Source organism: Mastigoproctus giganteus, chromosome 5, assembly GCF_048544385.1.
Source record: "Mastigoproctus giganteus isolate SK-2022 chromosome 5, ASM4854438v1, whole genome shotgun sequence".
In the NCBI taxonomy this organism is placed as follows: Eukaryota; Metazoa; Arthropoda; class Arachnida; order Uropygi; family Thelyphonidae; genus Mastigoproctus; species Mastigoproctus giganteus.
Genome location: NC_143579.1, coordinates 9975041 through 9993810, shown reverse-complemented (window position 1 = coordinate 9993810; position 18770 = coordinate 9975041). Strand labels below are relative to the sequence as shown.

Below are 18770 nucleotides of genomic sequence, written 5' to 3'. Positions count from 1 at the left end.
TGATTTGTATTAGAGTTCAGTAAAAGTTCGATAAAAAAATATAACCCTAAACCTATACCCCAATGCTGTTATAACACTATATATATGTATTTCGGTATCGAATATTATCTCCGAGTTACGTGATATGACTTTCTTATCCCCTGTCAACTTATATGTATTAATTTATATTACGTTTGTAATAACTAGGTCGCTATATTTATTTACTTAAAAAAGTACAATTCGATTGACAATGAAATTTAATAAGATTAATAAATTTTACAGATTAATTGATACTACTATACTCGCTATCTTGATTTCCGCTAAACCTTACACTAGCACACGTATCTTATAACAACGGCGGAAAATTACGAACGGTTTTTTTGGTTTGGTTGGTTTTTTTCTAGGAGCATTAGCAACTAAGGCCATATTGCTCCGGAATATGCGGTGGTCATTCCCTGACCTTTCCGTATCCTCCGTATTTGGTGGTGACCGGCTCGAACCCCGTTCTAATCAAGAAGCGTGTGCTACACACTGCTGCTCCTTCCCACCTGGCTACGGAGGCACCTACGAACGGTTAATCTATGGACACGAGGTATCATTTACTTTCCAAATCGTGCTATCTAAATTCGAAATAAACTACGGAGCTTAACTATGTCTATAAGCTACATATAGAAAATAATTTAATCTAACAATTAAGTCAATAAAGCGTCTAAGTATAATTAAAAACTTTCGTTCGTGGGAGCTGCAAAACCTGTCCACACGTGGATTTGATACCCTTACTGATACTAAGTGCTAGATGCAAAATATTCATTTAGTTTGTTAGCTTACCTGAGCAGGACCATCAACAGTTGAAACATCGATATTAAGTGGACCAATCTGATTCATCCCCTTCCTCCTAGGGTTTATATAATAAAGTACTCTTTGCTGTTTTTTCTTTGCATCCTTTGCCAAAGATTTCTCGTAATTTGCATTTGCCTGCCTAACCTCCTAGGTGACTTCCTAGGTCAGTTGGTTACAGGGATATGCGGTGTATCTATCCAGCTTGTATCTATTGTAGGCTTCCATGTCTCCCATTAATTTATATGTATTCCATGCATTTTTCTTTTCTGCCACAGGTCTCATTAGTTCATCTGACATCCATTAAGCCTAAACCTTGAACAATATTTCTTAGTTGGTATGAAAAGCCTAGCAGTTTCCAAGATTAAATTCTTTGAATGGGTCCCATTTTGAGTTGGCTCTTGGCAATATCATCAGTTGGTCCCACCGTATAGAATTTAAGTACTGTCTCAGACCGCTGTAGTCACCTTTACGAAAGCAAAAACCCTTCCCTTCACCCCTGATGGTAGTAGTTACCTCTGAGTTTTTTGGCCAATAAAATCAGAATCAATCAATCAACCTCTCTGAGTAAATACCACTTCACCACACTGTGATCACTGCCACCTAGTGGTTCCTTTATCCGCAGTCTCTTAATGCATGAAGAATCATTACTGTGATAATTAGATCAAGGGTATTACTCCCTCTAGTTGCCTCTCGAACATGCTGCTGTCGAAAGCAATCATCCACTAAATCCACAAAAGCCTTGCTAGAGTGTGAGTGACCATTCCGCAAATTCCAGTCAATCTCTGGGAAATTAAAATCCCCAATTATAAGACATTGTGATTTACTGGCTCACTCTATTTCTCTGCACAATTGCTCATTATCATCAGATTTATTAGGCCTATAACACATACCTACTCTCATTTTTCCTTTCCCAGTGCTTATGTCTCACCAAACAGACTCAATATTGCATTGTTCACCAACATCAATTGGATGCACTTCCTTAGATTTTGTGTTTCTTAACTAACAGCGTAACCCCTCCTCCCTTCCTGTCCTGTTTATCCTTTCTGTATACATTGTACTCCCCAAATTCCAATTCTGCACTGCTTATGTCTGTGTGATACCGCATCTCTGATATCCCAACAATATATGCCTTTGATGTCTTGACTAGCACTTCAAGCTCATCAAATTTATTAACTATACTCCTAGCATTGGTGTACATGCAAGTATGCATGCACCTATTTCTACTCTGTTACCCTAACACCGCCCATGTATTTACTTGTTCCACTATGATTCCCAGCAGTCCTGGAAACCCATTTCCTTGCTTTCCAGGCTGCTGCTCAATTGCATTTCAATAGAAGCAGTGCAAGAATCACTTTCACCTCTGCCGGTGGCTACTGTTAATCTATTAGTCCGTGTATCTCCCCAAGCTATCAGTTTTCCGACCCACCTAACTCTGCCTTGATAGCATCAGCAAATATTCTTGTACCCTTTCTATTTAAGTGTATGCCATCCCTGTAGAAGCAGTCTCTCCTTTTAACGAATACAGACCAGGATGAGAATTTCTATCCCTTGAGCCTTGCACAATCTCTCCAGGGCTGAATTGATCGACAAGGCTCTCATCATATACTCTCTCCTATCGTGTCTGGGCAGAATTGCAGACACTTTCAAATTCTTAGGCGCATCCGTTGCCAGGGGGGAAGGAGCAGCAGTGCGTAGCACACGCTTCTTAATTAGACCAGGGTTCGAGCCCGTCACCACCAAATACGGAGGATGCGGAAAGGTCAGGGAATGACCACCGCATATCCCCGGAGTAATATGGCCTTAGTTGCTAATACTCGTAAAAAACAAACAAACAAACCTTTCAAATTCAACCCTAATTCACGGCTTTTTTTTTTTTTTTTTTTTTTAACATTGACCTGTACTTTTTTAAGTAATTCCACCGGTCTCCTACTCTTAATATCATTAGTGCCAACGTGTACAAGAATATCAACCTTTGTGCCCTAAAAAGATGATATCTGCTGTACAATGTCATCGACCTTTGACCCTGGCAGACATACACTGGTCCTATTCCGCCTATCTTTTTTGCACAATATGTTCCCCGTTTCGCTGACAATAGAGTCACAAACAACAACTAATTCCTTTTGGGAGCAGTGCATTCTGCTTTGGGGGTTGCTCCTGTGTTGTGTGATATGCAAGTGCAAGCTCCGGCATTGATGTGGGCATCTGAGAGCTTAATGGGCCCCTCAATTTACATCCTTCAAGGGCATCCACCCTGTCCTTCAAGCTCTCATATAGGCCCATAACAATGCTGAATTTCTGCCTGATTTCCTCACTCCTTACGTCATACACACACACACAAAGACATTCCCCTTGGCAGTATTATGCCCCGTACCTGATTGCTCCGTGAACATCAAACAAGTAGTGGATTTCAAAAGGCTCTGATTTAGAGGACACCTCCCTCCCCCCAGCTCTCCCCTGAGCCAAAGCACTCCCATTAGTTTGGGTATTTTGCTTTTCTGCTCTGTCTGAGTCATTTCTATTCAATTTCAAATAAAATTCCAGTACAAAATATAACCATATATAAACTTATATCCCAATGCAGTTATAACACTATATATGTATATATGTATTTCAGTATTGAATATTATCTGTGAATTATGTTATCTCCTGTCAAGTTATATGTATTAATTTATAATGTTACTTTTGTAAAAACTAGGTCGTTATATGAATTATTTAAAAAAGTACAATTTAATTGACAATGAAATTTAATAAGATTAGTAAATTTTACTGATTAATTGATACTACTATACTTGCTATCTAGTTCGGGGTGGACGTTTTATCGTATATCAATGGTGGCAAGTTACGAACGGTAAATCTACAGACACGAGGTATTAATTACTTTCAAAATAGCGCTACTTGACTAGGTCTATAAACTACTTATAAAAATTAATTTAATCTAAGAATTAAATCAATAAACCAGCTAAATATAATTAAAACTCCTGTGTTCGCAGGAGCTGCAAAACTTGTCCAACCCGTGGATTAGATACCATTACCGATACTAAGTAATAACCTAAAAAATCTCTAAGTTCAAATTAAACTAAAGTATTGTTACTCGGAATATGAAGCAACTTTAGAAAACAAATTAATATGCCAATTTAATTCAATAAAAAAAAGCAAAAATTTAAGGAAACTTTCTATTAGCTGGAGCCATAAAAACTTCGCCTGTTCACCTGATATTGGCAAGATTAGCATTAGCATTAGTAGAGGCATATGATGCAAGAAAGCAAGCTTATTCAGCATCAGCCAAAAAAAAAAAAAAAAACACACACACCACTCCCATTTCACCCCTCCGTTCGTTCGAAATACCTGTCCAGTTGAGCTTTAAATTTGTTTAGGCTATCAACTTCAACAACAGGTGATGGAAGTCGGTTCCACCAACCAACCACCCGCTGGCCAAAGGCAAATCTCCCCACATCTATCCGACATCCGTCCTTCCTCAATTTGAATTTATGCCCTCTGAGGTGATTATTCTGAGCAAGATGAAGAATCCCATTGGCATTGAGCATGCTCAAACCATTCAAAGCCTTATACACCTCTATCAGATCACCTCGCCGGTGCCTAGTCTCCAGACTCTGTAATTTGCAAAACTTAAGCCTTTCTTCGTAAGAGCAACCCTTTGTTCCATTCACTAATCTTGTTGCCCTTCTCTGTACCCGTTCCAGCAGCTCTACATCCTTCTTGAAATGAGGTCTCCAGACCTGTATACAGTATACAGGTCTCAAGATGTGGCCTACCCATTGCCTTATACAAGGGAATAATCACCTCCTTATCCCTGCTAGAAAAATTCCTGTATATCATTGACAAGACACCATGAGCTACTCTTGCAGCTCGTCTGCACTGCTCAGAGAACTTCATATCTGCCTGCACAATTACCCCCAGGTCCTTTTCATTCTCCACCACTTTCAGTGTAGTACTGCAGAGTTGATACATTGCTCTGGGGTTACTGTTTCCCATATGTAGTACTTTACATTTGTCAATGTTAAACTTCATATGCCACCTCTCAGCCCATCTGTTCAACCTTTCCAGATCCTGTTGCAGCAGCATAGCGTCAGTAGTGTCCTTAACAACCCTGCCAACCTTTGTATCATCTGCAAACTTGGACATTAAACTTGATATCCCATCATCAATATCATTCATAAACACCGAAAACAACAACGGACCCAACACTGAACCCCGAGGAACTCCACTAATAACATCAGTCCACGTTGAGCAGTGTCCATTGATTACCACTCTCTGTCTTCTGCCACTGAACCATCCCCTTATCCATAGCAGCAATTTGCCTCCAATGCCACACTGCTCCAATTTGTGCAGCAGTCTTCCATATGCAACAGTATCAAAAGCCTTTCTAAGATCCAAATATATAATATCAAAGTTATTCCCTGCATCCAGTTCTTTTGTGACTACATCATAGTATCCAATCAAATTGGTCAGGCAAGACCTGCCCTTAACAAAACCATGCTGCGTCTGAGCTATAACTGAATTCTTGTCTAGATGATCCTGCAGTGCTTCTTTAACCAGTGCCTCCATTAATTTACCTGGAACAGAAGTTAAACTAACAGGTCTATAATTACTTGTGTCAGCCTTTGATCCTCCTCATAATTATGGTTAGGGGTTTGCTTACTTCCTTTGCTGCCTCCTTTAATATAACTGGATAGATCCCATCCACCCCAGATGCCTTTTTTATGTTTATCCTCAACAATCTCTCCTCCACTTTCCTCTCAGTTATTACAAAATCATCCAGCTCACTGCCAATGTTTACTTTACCTACATCATTCTCCTTCCTGAATAACTCCTCATGCGTGAATGTAGATGCAAAATACTCGTTTAGATTGTTAGCCACCTGAGCAGGATCCTCAACTGTTGAACCATCAATATCCAGTGGACCAATCTGATTCATCCCTTTCCTTCTTGAGTTTAAATATGTAAAGAACTCTTTTCTGTTTTTCTTTGCATCCTTTGCCAAGGATTTTTCGTAGTCTGCCATTGCCTGCCTAATCTCCTTTGTGACCTGGTTACAGACCAACTTATATCTATCATAGGCTTCCATATCACCCATTAATTTGTATGTATCCCATGCATTTTTCTTCTCTGCCACATGTCTCATTAGTTCATCTGACAACCATTTAGGCCTAAACCTTGAACAATATTTCTTAGTCGGTATGTAAAGCCTGGTAGCCTCCAAGTTTAGTTCCTTGAATGCTTCCCATTTTGAGTTTGCTGTTGGTAATATCATCAGTTGGTCCCACTGTATAGAATTTAAATACTGTCTCAGACCATCATAGTCGCCTTTACGAAAACAAAAACCCTTCCCTTTACCTCTGATGGTAGTTACCTCCTTGAGTAAATCCCACTTCAACACACTGTGATCACTGCCACCTAGTGGTTCATTTATCTGCAGATTCTTAATTCATGATAGAGATTCTTAATGCATGACTGTGTGCCAAGGACAACAAGCACATGTTTTCAGTGAAAAAGAAGCTTATGCTAAGGCCGCATACTTAAATAACTTAATAAGGGATATGGCAAGAGATTGAAGAACACAAGTACACTTATTCTGAACTGTTTCTTCAGCAATGTCAGGAATGTTGCTAGCAGTAATAGGCCTAATAGAAACTTGGCATCACCGAGAAATAAGGAACAGTGAGCACTACTATCACATGTCCAATGTATTCAGGAAAGAAGGAGTATGGTCATGTTTCTTGTCAAAAAAGTAGGCTGAGTATATTGGTTTGTGTGTTTTATTTTCTAGTGTAGTTCTCTGTGTACTAAAAGCAAACTAGAACTACACATTGGGGTTTTATATTATACACATGAATTTTACCAACAGGGACAAAGTTTATTATCACACTGTATGAGGAAATGGCCAAGCTATATTTTGAATACTACATACAGGTTTGGAAACTTCATTTTTGGAGGATGTAGATCTGATAACCACATTGAGAGAAGGATAACAAAAGTAGTCAGGAACAGAAAAGAGTACTTTTTCCAAAAAAGATGTTAATTATAAAAATTGCAGTATTTTTCTAGCCTTCAGTGAGAAGACCTGATTGAAATGCTTTAAAGCTTCAATTGTGTCAAGTAAACAATTCTTTTGGCATCCTTATCCTTCCTCAGAAGGATAAGGAAGGATAAGGATGATATCCTTCAACAAACATAAGGGGGACATAAATTTAAATTGGAAAAGGATGGTTGCAAGATAAATGTGCAAAAATTTGCTTTTGGCCAGAGACTAAACTGTTGTAAGAAGTTTTCACCAGGTTGTAGAGATGAATAGTTTGAATAAATTTAGTATTAGTATTAGCCATACAGTGCAAGAAATCTACAGGCTTTTGCTGCAAACAGACAAAAAAATAAATAAGGAGACAATAAAAAAAATAAAATAATTTTCTCTGTATTTTCTCCCCAAATATGTTGACTATTCAGCTAAATGCTGAATTTCCTCAAAATGTCAGCCTCAACTTTCCACAGAGATATTTGATTTCAGTAATTAGCAACTTATAGGCTAAAAGAACCCATGTAACCTAGTCTAAACATTTTTCATTGTAATTTGAATTTATGGTCCCTGGTTCTGGAATCATTTATAACAAATTATAAAATTTCGCCTTCATTAATTTTACTATCACCTTCACTGCCTTACAGACTTCGGTAGGGTCTCTTCTAAGGTGCCTGGTTGTCATGCTTTGTAGTACACATATTTGAAACCTTTATACTAGACCCTTTTGCAGATCTCACCAAGCATATTGCTCAATTTTGGACTTTTTCAGGAAACCTGATATCTTTTTAAGATGTGCCCTTTCAATTGCCTTATGCAGTGGGATTGTGACCTCCCTACCTCTAAAGGCAAATATTTGAAAAATCATCAGTAGGATGCAATGGATCTTCCTTGCCACATGTCAACACTGTTTGCAGAACTTCCTATTTGCTTGTAGTTCCCATATCCCCTTTTTCCCTTACAGTTTTTAATTCAATCCTGCAAAATGGTATGTCAGGCTTATTGTCTAAGTTTGCAGACGATATGAAGGTTGTTAATGACAGTAATGACAGTACACTACTGCAACAGGATCTAAAAAAGTTGGGCTGAGAGGTGGCAACTGAAGTTTAATATTGACAAATGTTGAAATACTGAATATGGGTCGAAGTAACCCCGGTAGTACGAACTATGCCATACTACATTCAGCATAGTGGAGAATTAAAAAGACTTTCCGATAATTGTGGAGTCAGATATGAAATTTTCTGAGCAGTGCAGGAAGGCTGCCAGAGCAGCGCATGGGACCTTGTCAGAGCTATACAAGAATTTTGCTAGCAGGCACACAGATTAATAGGTGAACAATAGCTGCAGGCAGAGTTGAAAGTGATTCTTGCTCTGCTTCTATTGGAATGACCAGCAGCCTGGAAAACAAGGTGCTAGGGCAGTGATGGCGAACCTTTTTGAAGAGTGGGTCAATTATTTTTATTTCTTTTTTAAATACTAGCCCGTGAGTCATAAGTTAGTGGCCTCAATTAGAAAGGGGGGGGGGTAAAAAGGGTGCCAATTATTTGGAAACATCAAACATTTTGTTAAGAGATAAAGTTGACAATTGAATATTTTTGGTTCTCACTTTTGAAATAATCCAAAAAAGGTTTTAGTTTCCTTTTTGATTTATAACTTTAACTTTTACAAGTCAAGAGCTAAAAAAAAGTAAATATCGAAGCTTGATTTGATACCTTGTACCGCACCAGGTGACATCATGACCAGTATTGCCTCTGCACAAAGTATTTGAATGAGCAAGGAATAAAAGAGAACGCTTTTATTTTGAAATATTCTTCATTAACAATTAACATAATTACAGATACAGTATGTGTAATAAAGTTGATAAAAGTATATTTAATGCGAAATTTGTTGTTGCTTACTTTCAGACAGTTTCTTAATATTAGGTACATACTTCGTGTTCATTACTTTAATACATTTTGCAGTCAATTCATTTCCAAGTTTATTCCTGTTGGAAGATTTAACAAAATTCATTGAGGAAAACAATTTTTCACATGAATATGTGGACCCGAACATTGTGAGAAGAGCGTTAGCCAGTTTCCTCATACATGTAAAATTGTTCGGTAAAGAATACCATGCGTTTAATATAATATTTTCAACTTTTAGTGTGGGATCTTCATTAGGCCTATCTGCATTACTTTCTGAAATTTTTCCTTCTACTTCGAAAATCAAGTTTTCAAATTTATTTTTCCACACTATGCTTCTTTGGAATTCAATTAATTCCATTTCTAAGTTAGTGATACCTAGCCACATAAAATCGTTTAGCTGCATTGTATCGTACTCTGCTTTATGTGGGCATAAAATAAAGCGAAATGTATTTTCCAAACTTCTAAATTGATTATATCTCTCATGGAAAGCTTGTTTTATTTCTTGCAAAATGGTTAAATATTTTTTAATTGCATTTTCTTGAATGTCAAGAATATTTTCAAAATCTATAGTGTTTTGAAAATGTTTTTGTAATTGAGGAAAATATTTCATGGTGCTCATTTCCAAATCTTTAGTAAAGATGTCAAGTTTTTTCATAAATATTTTGATATTTTCAAACATCATTAATGCAATTTGTCCATGTCCCTGAAGGTTTTTATTCAGTTCATTGAAATGCTGAGTGATATCACATACGAACATTAAATCATTTAGCCAATCTATATTTGAAAATTCATCATAACTATTGTTTTTTTATTCAAAAAGAGCTTTATTTCGTCTAATAAAATGACAAACCGATTAAGAACTTGGCCGCAACTGAGCCATCGAACATTGTTGTATGTGAAAATCCCAGAATATTGGCACTCAATTTCCTCTAATAATTGTGCAAATTCTCGCTTATTAAGACCTCTTGCGTTTATAAAGTTAATAACTTTAATCACAACTGGAATTGCATTAGAAAATGTTTTTAAACCTTGCTTCGCACATAGAACTTGCTGGTGTATTATACAATGAAATTCTATCAGAGAATGTCTAATATTTTGCTTAAGCTGCTGAATAAAACCAATGTTTTTTCCCACCATATTGGGGGCACCGTCTGTTGTTACAGAAACAATTTTTTTGTAGGTCAAATTCCATTTTTTTTAAATGCATTATCAAGACCGGTACACCTTCCTTTCAATGTTATTAGTTTTATTAACTCTTCTTTCATTATATTGCCTGCATTATAATGAGTCTGGGTGCGAGGTTAGCCTGTGCGGACATTGCTCCTTAAAGCTCTTCAAACAGAGAAGTTTTTCCTGATTTATTTTCTGCTTTATTAGTTTAAATTGTCATATTAACTTATTTTCTAGAGTAGCTTTATATTCCTAGTTACGATACTTAGTTTAAAGTTTAACTTAGACAGAGATTTTGTAGATATTACTTAGTATCGGTAACGGTATCAAATCCACGTGTCACAAACCAAATTTTTTTTTAACCAAATTTAGTCGATTTATTAACCAACTGTTATATCAAATTATCTTCTATAAGTAGATTATAGACCTAGTCAGGATCCTTAGTTTATTCTAAATTGAGATAGCGAGATTTGGAAGCTAATCAATACTTACGAGTCCGTAGAAATACCGTTCGTGAATTCCCGCCATTTTTACACGATAGCATAAGCTTAGTGTCGTATAGTGCATAATATAATATTGTCAATTAATCAGTAAATCTATTAATCTTGATAAACTTTATTGTCAATTAAATTGTACTTTTAACTCTATATATATATATATATATGTAACGACTTAATCTAACAAATAATTAATACATAACTATAGTGGTACACGTGATACGGAAGTTGTATAAAGGGAACTCGTAGAAAACACTAGATACCGAAAAAAATATATATATAACATAACTGTTTTGGGATATAACTTAAGGATTTAATTTTTGTTTTGAATTTTATTGAATTAAATCGGAATCATGACTCTGACCAGAGCAGCAAAGCAAAAGGCTCAAGCTAATGGGAGTGCTGTGGTTCAGGGGAGAACTGAGGAGGGCAGTTGCCCTCTGAATCACAGTCTATTAAAATGCACTGTTTGCTTGATGTTTGCGGAGCAGTCGGGTACGGGACATGATACTGCCAAGGGGGATGTCTTTGTGTGTGCACGATGTAAGGAGTGCAAGGAAATCAGGCGACAACTCAGCGTTGTTATGGGCCTTTATGAGAGCTTGAAGGACAGGGTGGATGCCCTCAAAGGAAATAAATTGAGGGGCCCATCAAGCTCTCAGCTGCCCACATCAACGCCAGAGCTTGCACTTGGTCATCAGGCAACACAGAAGCAGCCCCCTAGGCAGAATGCGCTGGTCCCACAGGAACTAGTAGTTGTTGGTGACTCTATTGTCAGGGAAACGGGGAACATCCTTTGTAAAAAGGATAGGTGGAATAGGACCAGGGTATGTCTGCCAGGGGCAAAGGTTGATGACGTTGTAGAGCGGATATCATCTTTTAAGGGCACAAAAGGTGATATAGTTGTACACGTTGGCACTAATGATATTAAGAGTAGGAGACCGGCGGAATTACTTAGCAAGTACAGGTCACTGTTGAAAAAAAGCCGTGAATTAGGGTTGAACTTGAAAGTGTCTGCAATTCTGCCCAGACACGATAGGAGGGAGTATATGATGAGAGCCTTGTCGATCAATTCGGCCCTGGAGGGATTGTGCAAAGCTCAAGGGGTAGAATTTTTTTCAGCCTGGACTGTACTTGTTAACAGGAGAGATTGCTTCTACAGGGATGGGATACACTTAAATAGAAAGGGTGCAAGAATTTTTGCTGATGCTGTCGAGGCAGTGTTAGGTGGGTCGGAAAACTGCTAGTTGGGGGGGGATACAAGGACTAATAGATTAACAGTAGCCAGTGGCAGAGGTGGAAGTGATTCTTGCACTGCTTCTGTTGAAATGAGCAGAAGTCTGAAAAACAGGATGCAGGATATTTCAGAGACTGCTGGTAGTCATTGCGGTAGAAGTAAACACATGGGTTGTGTTAGGGTAGCTAAGAATAGAAACAGGTGCATGTATACCTGCATGTACACCAATGCTAGGAGTTTGGTAAATAAATTTGATGAATTTGAGGTATTGCTCAAAACATCAAAGGCAGATATTGTTGGGATATCAGAGACGTGGTGTCACACAGATATAAGTAATGCGGAACTGGAATTTGGGGAATACAATGTGTATAGAAAGGATAGACAGGACAGGAGGGGAGGAGGGGTCATGCTATTAATTAAGAAACACATAAAGTCCAAGGAAGTGAAGCCAGTCGACATCGATGGACAGGGCAGCGTCGAGTCAGTTTGGTGTGACATAAGCATAGGGAAATCAAAATTGAGAGTAGGAGTGTGCTATAGGCCTAATGACTCTGATGAGTATAACAAGATATTGTACAGGGAAATAGAGTGGGCCAGTAAATCAGAGAGTCTTATAATGGGGGACTTTAATTTCCCAGATATTGACTGGAATTTGTGGGTTGGTCACTCGCACACTAGCAAGGCTTTTGTGGATTTATTGGATGATTGTTTTCTACATCAGCATGTTCGTGAGGCAACAAGAGGGAGCAATACTCTTGATCTGATTATCAGTAGTGATTCTTCATGCATTAAGAACCTGCAGATAAATGAACCACTAGGTGGCAGTGATCACAGTGTGTTGAAGTGGGATTTACTCAAGGAGGTAACTACCATCAGAGGTAAAGGGAAGGGTTTTTGTTTTCGTAAAGGCGACTATGATGGTCTGAGACATTTTTTAAATTCTATACAGTGGGACCAACTGATGATGTTACCAACAGCAAACTCAAAATGGGAAGCATTCAAGGAACTAATCTTGGAGGCTACCAGGCTTTACATACCAACTAAGAAATATTGTTCAAGGTTTAGGCCTAAATGGTTGTCAGATGAACTAATGAGACATGTGGCAGAGAAGAAAAATGCATGGGATACATACAAATTAATGGGTGACATGGAAGCCTATGATAGATATAAGTTGGTCTGTAACCAAGTCACAAAGGAGATTAGGCAGGCAAAGGCAGACTATGAAAAATCCTTGGCAAAGGATGCAAAGAAAAACAGAAAAGAGTTCTTTACATACTTGAACTCGAAAAGGAAAGGGATGAATCAGATTGGTCCACTGGATATTGATGGTTCAACAGTTGAGGATCCTGCTCAGGTGGCTAACAATCTAAACGAGTATTTTGCATCTACATTCACGCATGAGGAGTTATTCAGGAAGGAGAATGATGTAGGTAAAATAAACATTGGCAGTGAGCTGGATGATTTTGTAATAACTGAGAGGAAAGTGGAGGAGAGATTGTTGAGGATAAACATAAAAAAGGCATCTGGGGTGGATGGGATCTATCCAGTTATATTAAAGGAGGCAGCAAAGGAAGTAAGCAAACCCTTAGCCATAATTATGAGAGCTTCCTTGGACTCAGGGGAGGTACCTATGGACTGGAGATGTGCAAATGTGACCCCAATTCACAAAGGAGGTTCAAAGGCTGACACAAGTAATTATAGACCTGTTAGTTTAACTTCTGTTCCAGGTAAATTAATGGAGGCACTGGTTAAAGAAGCACTGCAGGATCATCTAGACAAGAATTCAGTTATAGCTCAGACGCAGCATGGTTTTGTTAAGGGCAGGTCTTGCCTGACCAATTTGATTGGATACTATGATGTAGTCACAAAAGAACTGGATGCAGGGAATAACTTTGATATTATATATTTGGATCTTAGAAAGGCTTTTGATACTGTTGCATATGGAAGACTGCTGCACAAATTGGAGCAGTGTGGCATTGGAGGCAAATTGCTGCTATGGATAAGGGGATGGTTGAGTGGCAGAAGACAGAGAGTGGTAATCAATGGACACTGCTCAACGTGGACTAATGTTATTAGTGGAGTTCCTCAAGGTTCAGTGTTGGGTACGTTGTTGTTTTCGGTGTTTATGAATGATATTGATGATGGGATATCAAGTTTAATGTCCAAGTTTGCAGATGATACAAAGGTTGGCAGGGTCGTTAAGGACAATACTGACGCTATGCTGCTGCAACAGGATCTGGACAGGTTGAACAGATGGGCTGAGAGGTGGCAAATGAGGTTTAACATCGACAAATGTAAAGTGCTGCATATGGGAAACAGTAACCCCAGAGCAACGTATCAACTCTGCAGTACTACACTGACAGTGGTGGAGAATGAAAAGGACCTGGGGATAATTGTGCAGGCAGATATGAAGTTCTCTGAGCAGTGCAGACGAGCTGCAAGAGTAGCTCATGGTGTCTTGTCAATGATATACAGGAATTTTTCTAGCAGGGATAAGGAGGTGATTATTCCCTTGTATAAGGCAATGGTAAGGCCACATCTTGAGTACTGTATACAGGTCTGGAGGCCTCATTTCAAGAAGGATGTAGAGCTGCTGGAACGGTTACAGAGAAGGGCAACAAGATTAGTAAATGGAACAAAGGGTTGCTCTTACGAAGAAAGGCTTAAGTTTTGCAAATTACAGAGTCTGGAGACTAGGCACCGGCGAGGTGATCTGATAGAGGTGTATAAGGCTTTGAATGGTTTGAGCATGCTCAATGCCAATGGGATTCTTCATCTTTCTCAGAATAATCACCTCAGAGGGCATAAATTCAAATTGAGGAAGGACGGATGTCGGATAGATGTGCGGAAATTTGCCTTTGGCCAGCGGGTGGTTGGTTGGTGGAACCGACTTCCATCACTGGTTGTTGAAGTTGATAGCCTAAACAAATTTAAAGCTCAACTGGACAGGTATTTCGAACGAACGGAGGGGTGAAATGGGAGTGGGTTTTTTTTTTTTTTTTTTTGTTTTTTTTGGCTGATGCTGAATAAGCTTGCTTTCTTGCATCATATGCCTCTGCTAATGCTAATGCTAATGCTAATTATATCGATCAAAAACTGCTAGTTGTGCATAACCATTTACATCGGTACTCTCATCTAAAGCAATCGAATACATTTCTACAGACTTTAAGTCGTTATGTATTTGAGAAGAAATATCTCTTTCTAATTCTATTACTCGATCTTTAATAGTATTGCGACTTATTGGTAACTCATTTATACGCTTTATAATCAAGTCTTTTTCTTTAAAATCTGAAAACAGAGTAGCACTAAATGCTTGTTTTACAAACTCTCCTTCTAAAAGAGGTTTCCCATGGCGAGCAATGCAATGGGCTACTTGAAAACTAGCAGCTGTAATTTTATTTTTCGGAGTCAAAAAAGTTTTTAAAACTATTGTTTGTGAATCATTCTGTTTTTTCTTTTGTAAAAAATATTGTCTCCTTTCTTCGTCTGTTGAGAAGCCGAGATTTGAATGCCACTTTTCAAAATTTCTTTTTACATTGAATGTACGAGAGGTGACTTTTTCGTTACAAATAACACACAGAGTTGATTTATATATTCTTTTCAATCACACCATATTTATCAAACCATTCTGTTTGATATAGTCTGGAGCTTGTACCGTTAGTTTTCATTTTTTTAACCACTGACATAGTTCAGGGCTATGCCTGCAAAAAAAATATATAATATATATATTTTTATAACCTATATATATATTATATATGTAGGATGCAATAATTTTAGATGAACTTTTATAAACGTAGGCCCACTTAATATACTTACATCGGTTATGTAGATGAGAAAATTTGACAATAGAAAAATTAAGTTATAATCAATTTATTATTAACACTTCTAGACGCGTACGTCAAGTCTGCCTCTTAGTCCAATACTGCCCGAGTGCGAGCTGGTAACTTTGTACTAGCCCGATACATCTCCAATGCAACGACAAATTGCACCAAGTTTATGTGACAATGTAATGAGTCACCCACACGCGTAGTTTAATACAATAGAACACTCTTTGCCGACGCGCGACGTCCACATTCCACTTGGATTTTTGTTATTTTTTATTTATATATTTTATTTTTATTTATTTTTTTTTTATAAATCTGACATTACATATTTATATTTTATAATTGTTTAATATTTTCGATTATCTTTTCTCTCTGTTTCTCTGTTATAATTAAAAAAAGTAGGCCAATATTACAATAAACGCGTGCGCATGGGTTACTTACAAAGCCTTCGTGGGTCAGTATCTGACCCACGTGTCATAGGTTCGCCACCACGGTGCTAGAGATTTCTAGAACTTCTGAGAATCACTACAGAACAAGTAAATACATGGGCTGTGTTATTCATTAGCATTAGTAGAGGCATTTGATGCAAGAAAGCAAGCTTATGCAGCATCAGTCAAAAAAAAAATAATAAATAAATAAATAAAAAATAACCACTTCCACTTCACCCCTCTGTTCGTTCGAAATACCTGTCCAGCTGAGCCTTAAACTTATTTAGGCTATCAACTTCCACAACAAGGGATGGAAGTCTGTTCCACCAACCAACCCGCTGGCTAAAGGCAAATTTCCGCACGTCTATCCTACATCTGTCTTTCCTCAATTTGAATTTATGCCCTCTTAGGTGATTATTCTGAGCAAGAGGAAGAATCCCATCAGCATTGAGCATGCTCAAACCATTCAAGGCTTTATACACCTCTATCAGATCACTTCGCTGGTGTCTAGTCCTCAGACACTGTAATTTGCAAAACTTAAGCCTTTCTTCGTAAGAGCACCCCTTTGTTCCATTCACTAATCTTGTTGCCCTTCTCTGTACTCGTTCCAGCAGCTCTACATCCTTCTTTAAATGAGGCCTCCAGGCCTGTATACAGTACTCTAGGTGTGGCCTGACCATTGCCTTATACAAGGGAATAATCACCTCCTTATCCCTGCTAGAAAAATTCCTATATATCATTGACAATACACCATGAGCTACTCTTGCAGCCCATCTGCACTGCTCAGAGAACTTCATATCTGCCTGCACAACCATCCCCAGGTCCCTTTCATTCTCTACCACTGTCAGTGTAGTACCACAGAATTGATACGTTGCTCTGGGGTTGCTGTTTCCCATATGTAGTACTTTACATTTGTCAATGTTAAACTTCATTTGCCACCTCTCAGCCCATCTGCTCAACCTTTCCAGATCCTGTTGCGGCAGCATAGTGTCAGTAGTGCCCTTGACAACCCTGCCAACCTTCGTATCGTCTGCAAACTTGGACATTAAGCTTGATATACCATCATCAATATCATTTATAAATACAGAAAACAATAATGGACTCAATACTGAACCCTGAGGGACTCCACTAATAACATTAGTCCACGATGAGCAGTGTCCATTGATTACCACTCTGTCTTCTCCCCCTCAACCACCCCTTTATCCATAGCAACAATTTGCCTCCAATGCCACACTGCTCCAATTTGTGCAGCAGTCTTCCATGTGCAACAGTATCAAAACCTTTCTAAGATCCAAGTATATAAAATCAAAGTTATTCCCTGCATCCAATTCTTTTGTGACTGGTTCATAGTATCCAATCAGATTAGTCAGGCAAGACTTCCCCTTAACACAACCATGCTGTGTCCAAGCTATAACTGAAGTCTTGTCTAGATGATCCTGCAGTGCTTCTTTAACCAGTGCCTCCATTAATTTTCCGGGAACAGAAGTTAAACTCACAGGTCTATAATTACTTGTGTCAGCCTTTGATCCTCCTTTGTGAATTGTGGTCACATTTGCACATCTCCAGTCCATGAGTACCTCCCCTGAGTCCAAGGAAGCTCTCATAATTATGGCTAAGGGTTTGCTTACTTCCTTTGCTGCCTCCTTTAATATAACTGGATAGATCCCATCCACCCCGGGTGCCTTTTTTATATTTATCCTCAACAATTTCTCCTCCACTTTCCTCTCAGTTATTACAAGATTCTCTAGCTTACTGCCAGAGTTGAATACACCTCTGGCATTCCTTCGCTCAATAACTCCTCATGTGTGAATGTCGATGCAAAATATTCATTTAGTTTGTTAGCTACATGAGCAGGATCATCAACAGTTGACCCATCGATATCAAGTGGACCAATGTGATTCATCCCCTTCCTTCTAGAGTTTACATAAGTAAAGAACTCTTTGCTGTTTTTCTTTGCATCCCTTGCCAAAGATTTCTTGTAATCTGCCTTCGCCTGCCTAACCTCCTTTGTAACTTGGTTACAGATCAACTTGTATCCATCATAGGCTTCTGTCACATGTTAATTTGTATGTATCCCATGCATTTTTCTTCTCTGCCATATGTCTCATTAGTTCATCTGACATCCATTTAGGCCTAAACCTTGAACAATATTTCTTAGTTGGTATGTAAAGCCTAGTAGCTTCCAAGATAAGTTCTTTGAATGCTTCCCATTTTGAATTTGCTGTTGGTAACATCATCAGTTGGTCCCACTGACTATAGAATTTAAATACTGTCTCAGTCCATCGTAGTCTCCTTTACGAAAGCAATAACCCTTCCCTTTACCCCTAATGGTAGTTACCTCTTTGAGTAAATCCCACTTCAGCACACTGTGATCACTGCCACCTAGTGGTTCATTATCTGCAGTATTGTATCTTACATTTCTGCTGTTTGCATTTGTCTTCTATATTTCTTTGTTGTCTCTTATAAGAGAGATTTTTATTATTATGATTAATTTTATTATAGAACTTTCACGTTCCTGCCGAATGCTTGGAATGGAGAGCTTGATATTATTTAAGAAGTTAAGAAACAAAGGTAAGTCATATTTCTTTTTAATATAATAATTGGTTGTGATGATTTAATTTTCCAATAACATATCATTGAGACTTTGCTTATTAAAAAAAATTACATTCACCCTTTCACTACTCATTCTGAATTGTTCCAAGCTGCACAGATATATATATATAATTGGTAAATTGCATTTCCTTAAATATTACTTTTTTTTTTTTTTAAATTGAATTGTGGACATTGTGCATAAAAGCACGGACACACGATATGATTATTTTGAATTCATATTTTTTCAATACCCACAGGTCTCTAGTAG

The 18770-nt window shown here is 38.1% G+C and overlaps 1 protein-coding gene across 1 annotated transcript in view; it reads left to right on the top strand.

Moving 5' to 3' along the window:
- LOC150085164 (huntingtin-interacting protein 1-like) overlaps positions 1-18770 on the top strand; it is a 637041-nt gene that overhangs the window by 435409 nt on the left and 182862 nt on the right. The window contains exon 23 of the mRNA XM_090373855.1: positions 18413-18481. Coding sequence (XP_090229981.1) covers positions 18413-18481 — 69 coding nt within the window. The remainder of the gene's footprint in view (positions 1-18412; positions 18482-18770) is intronic.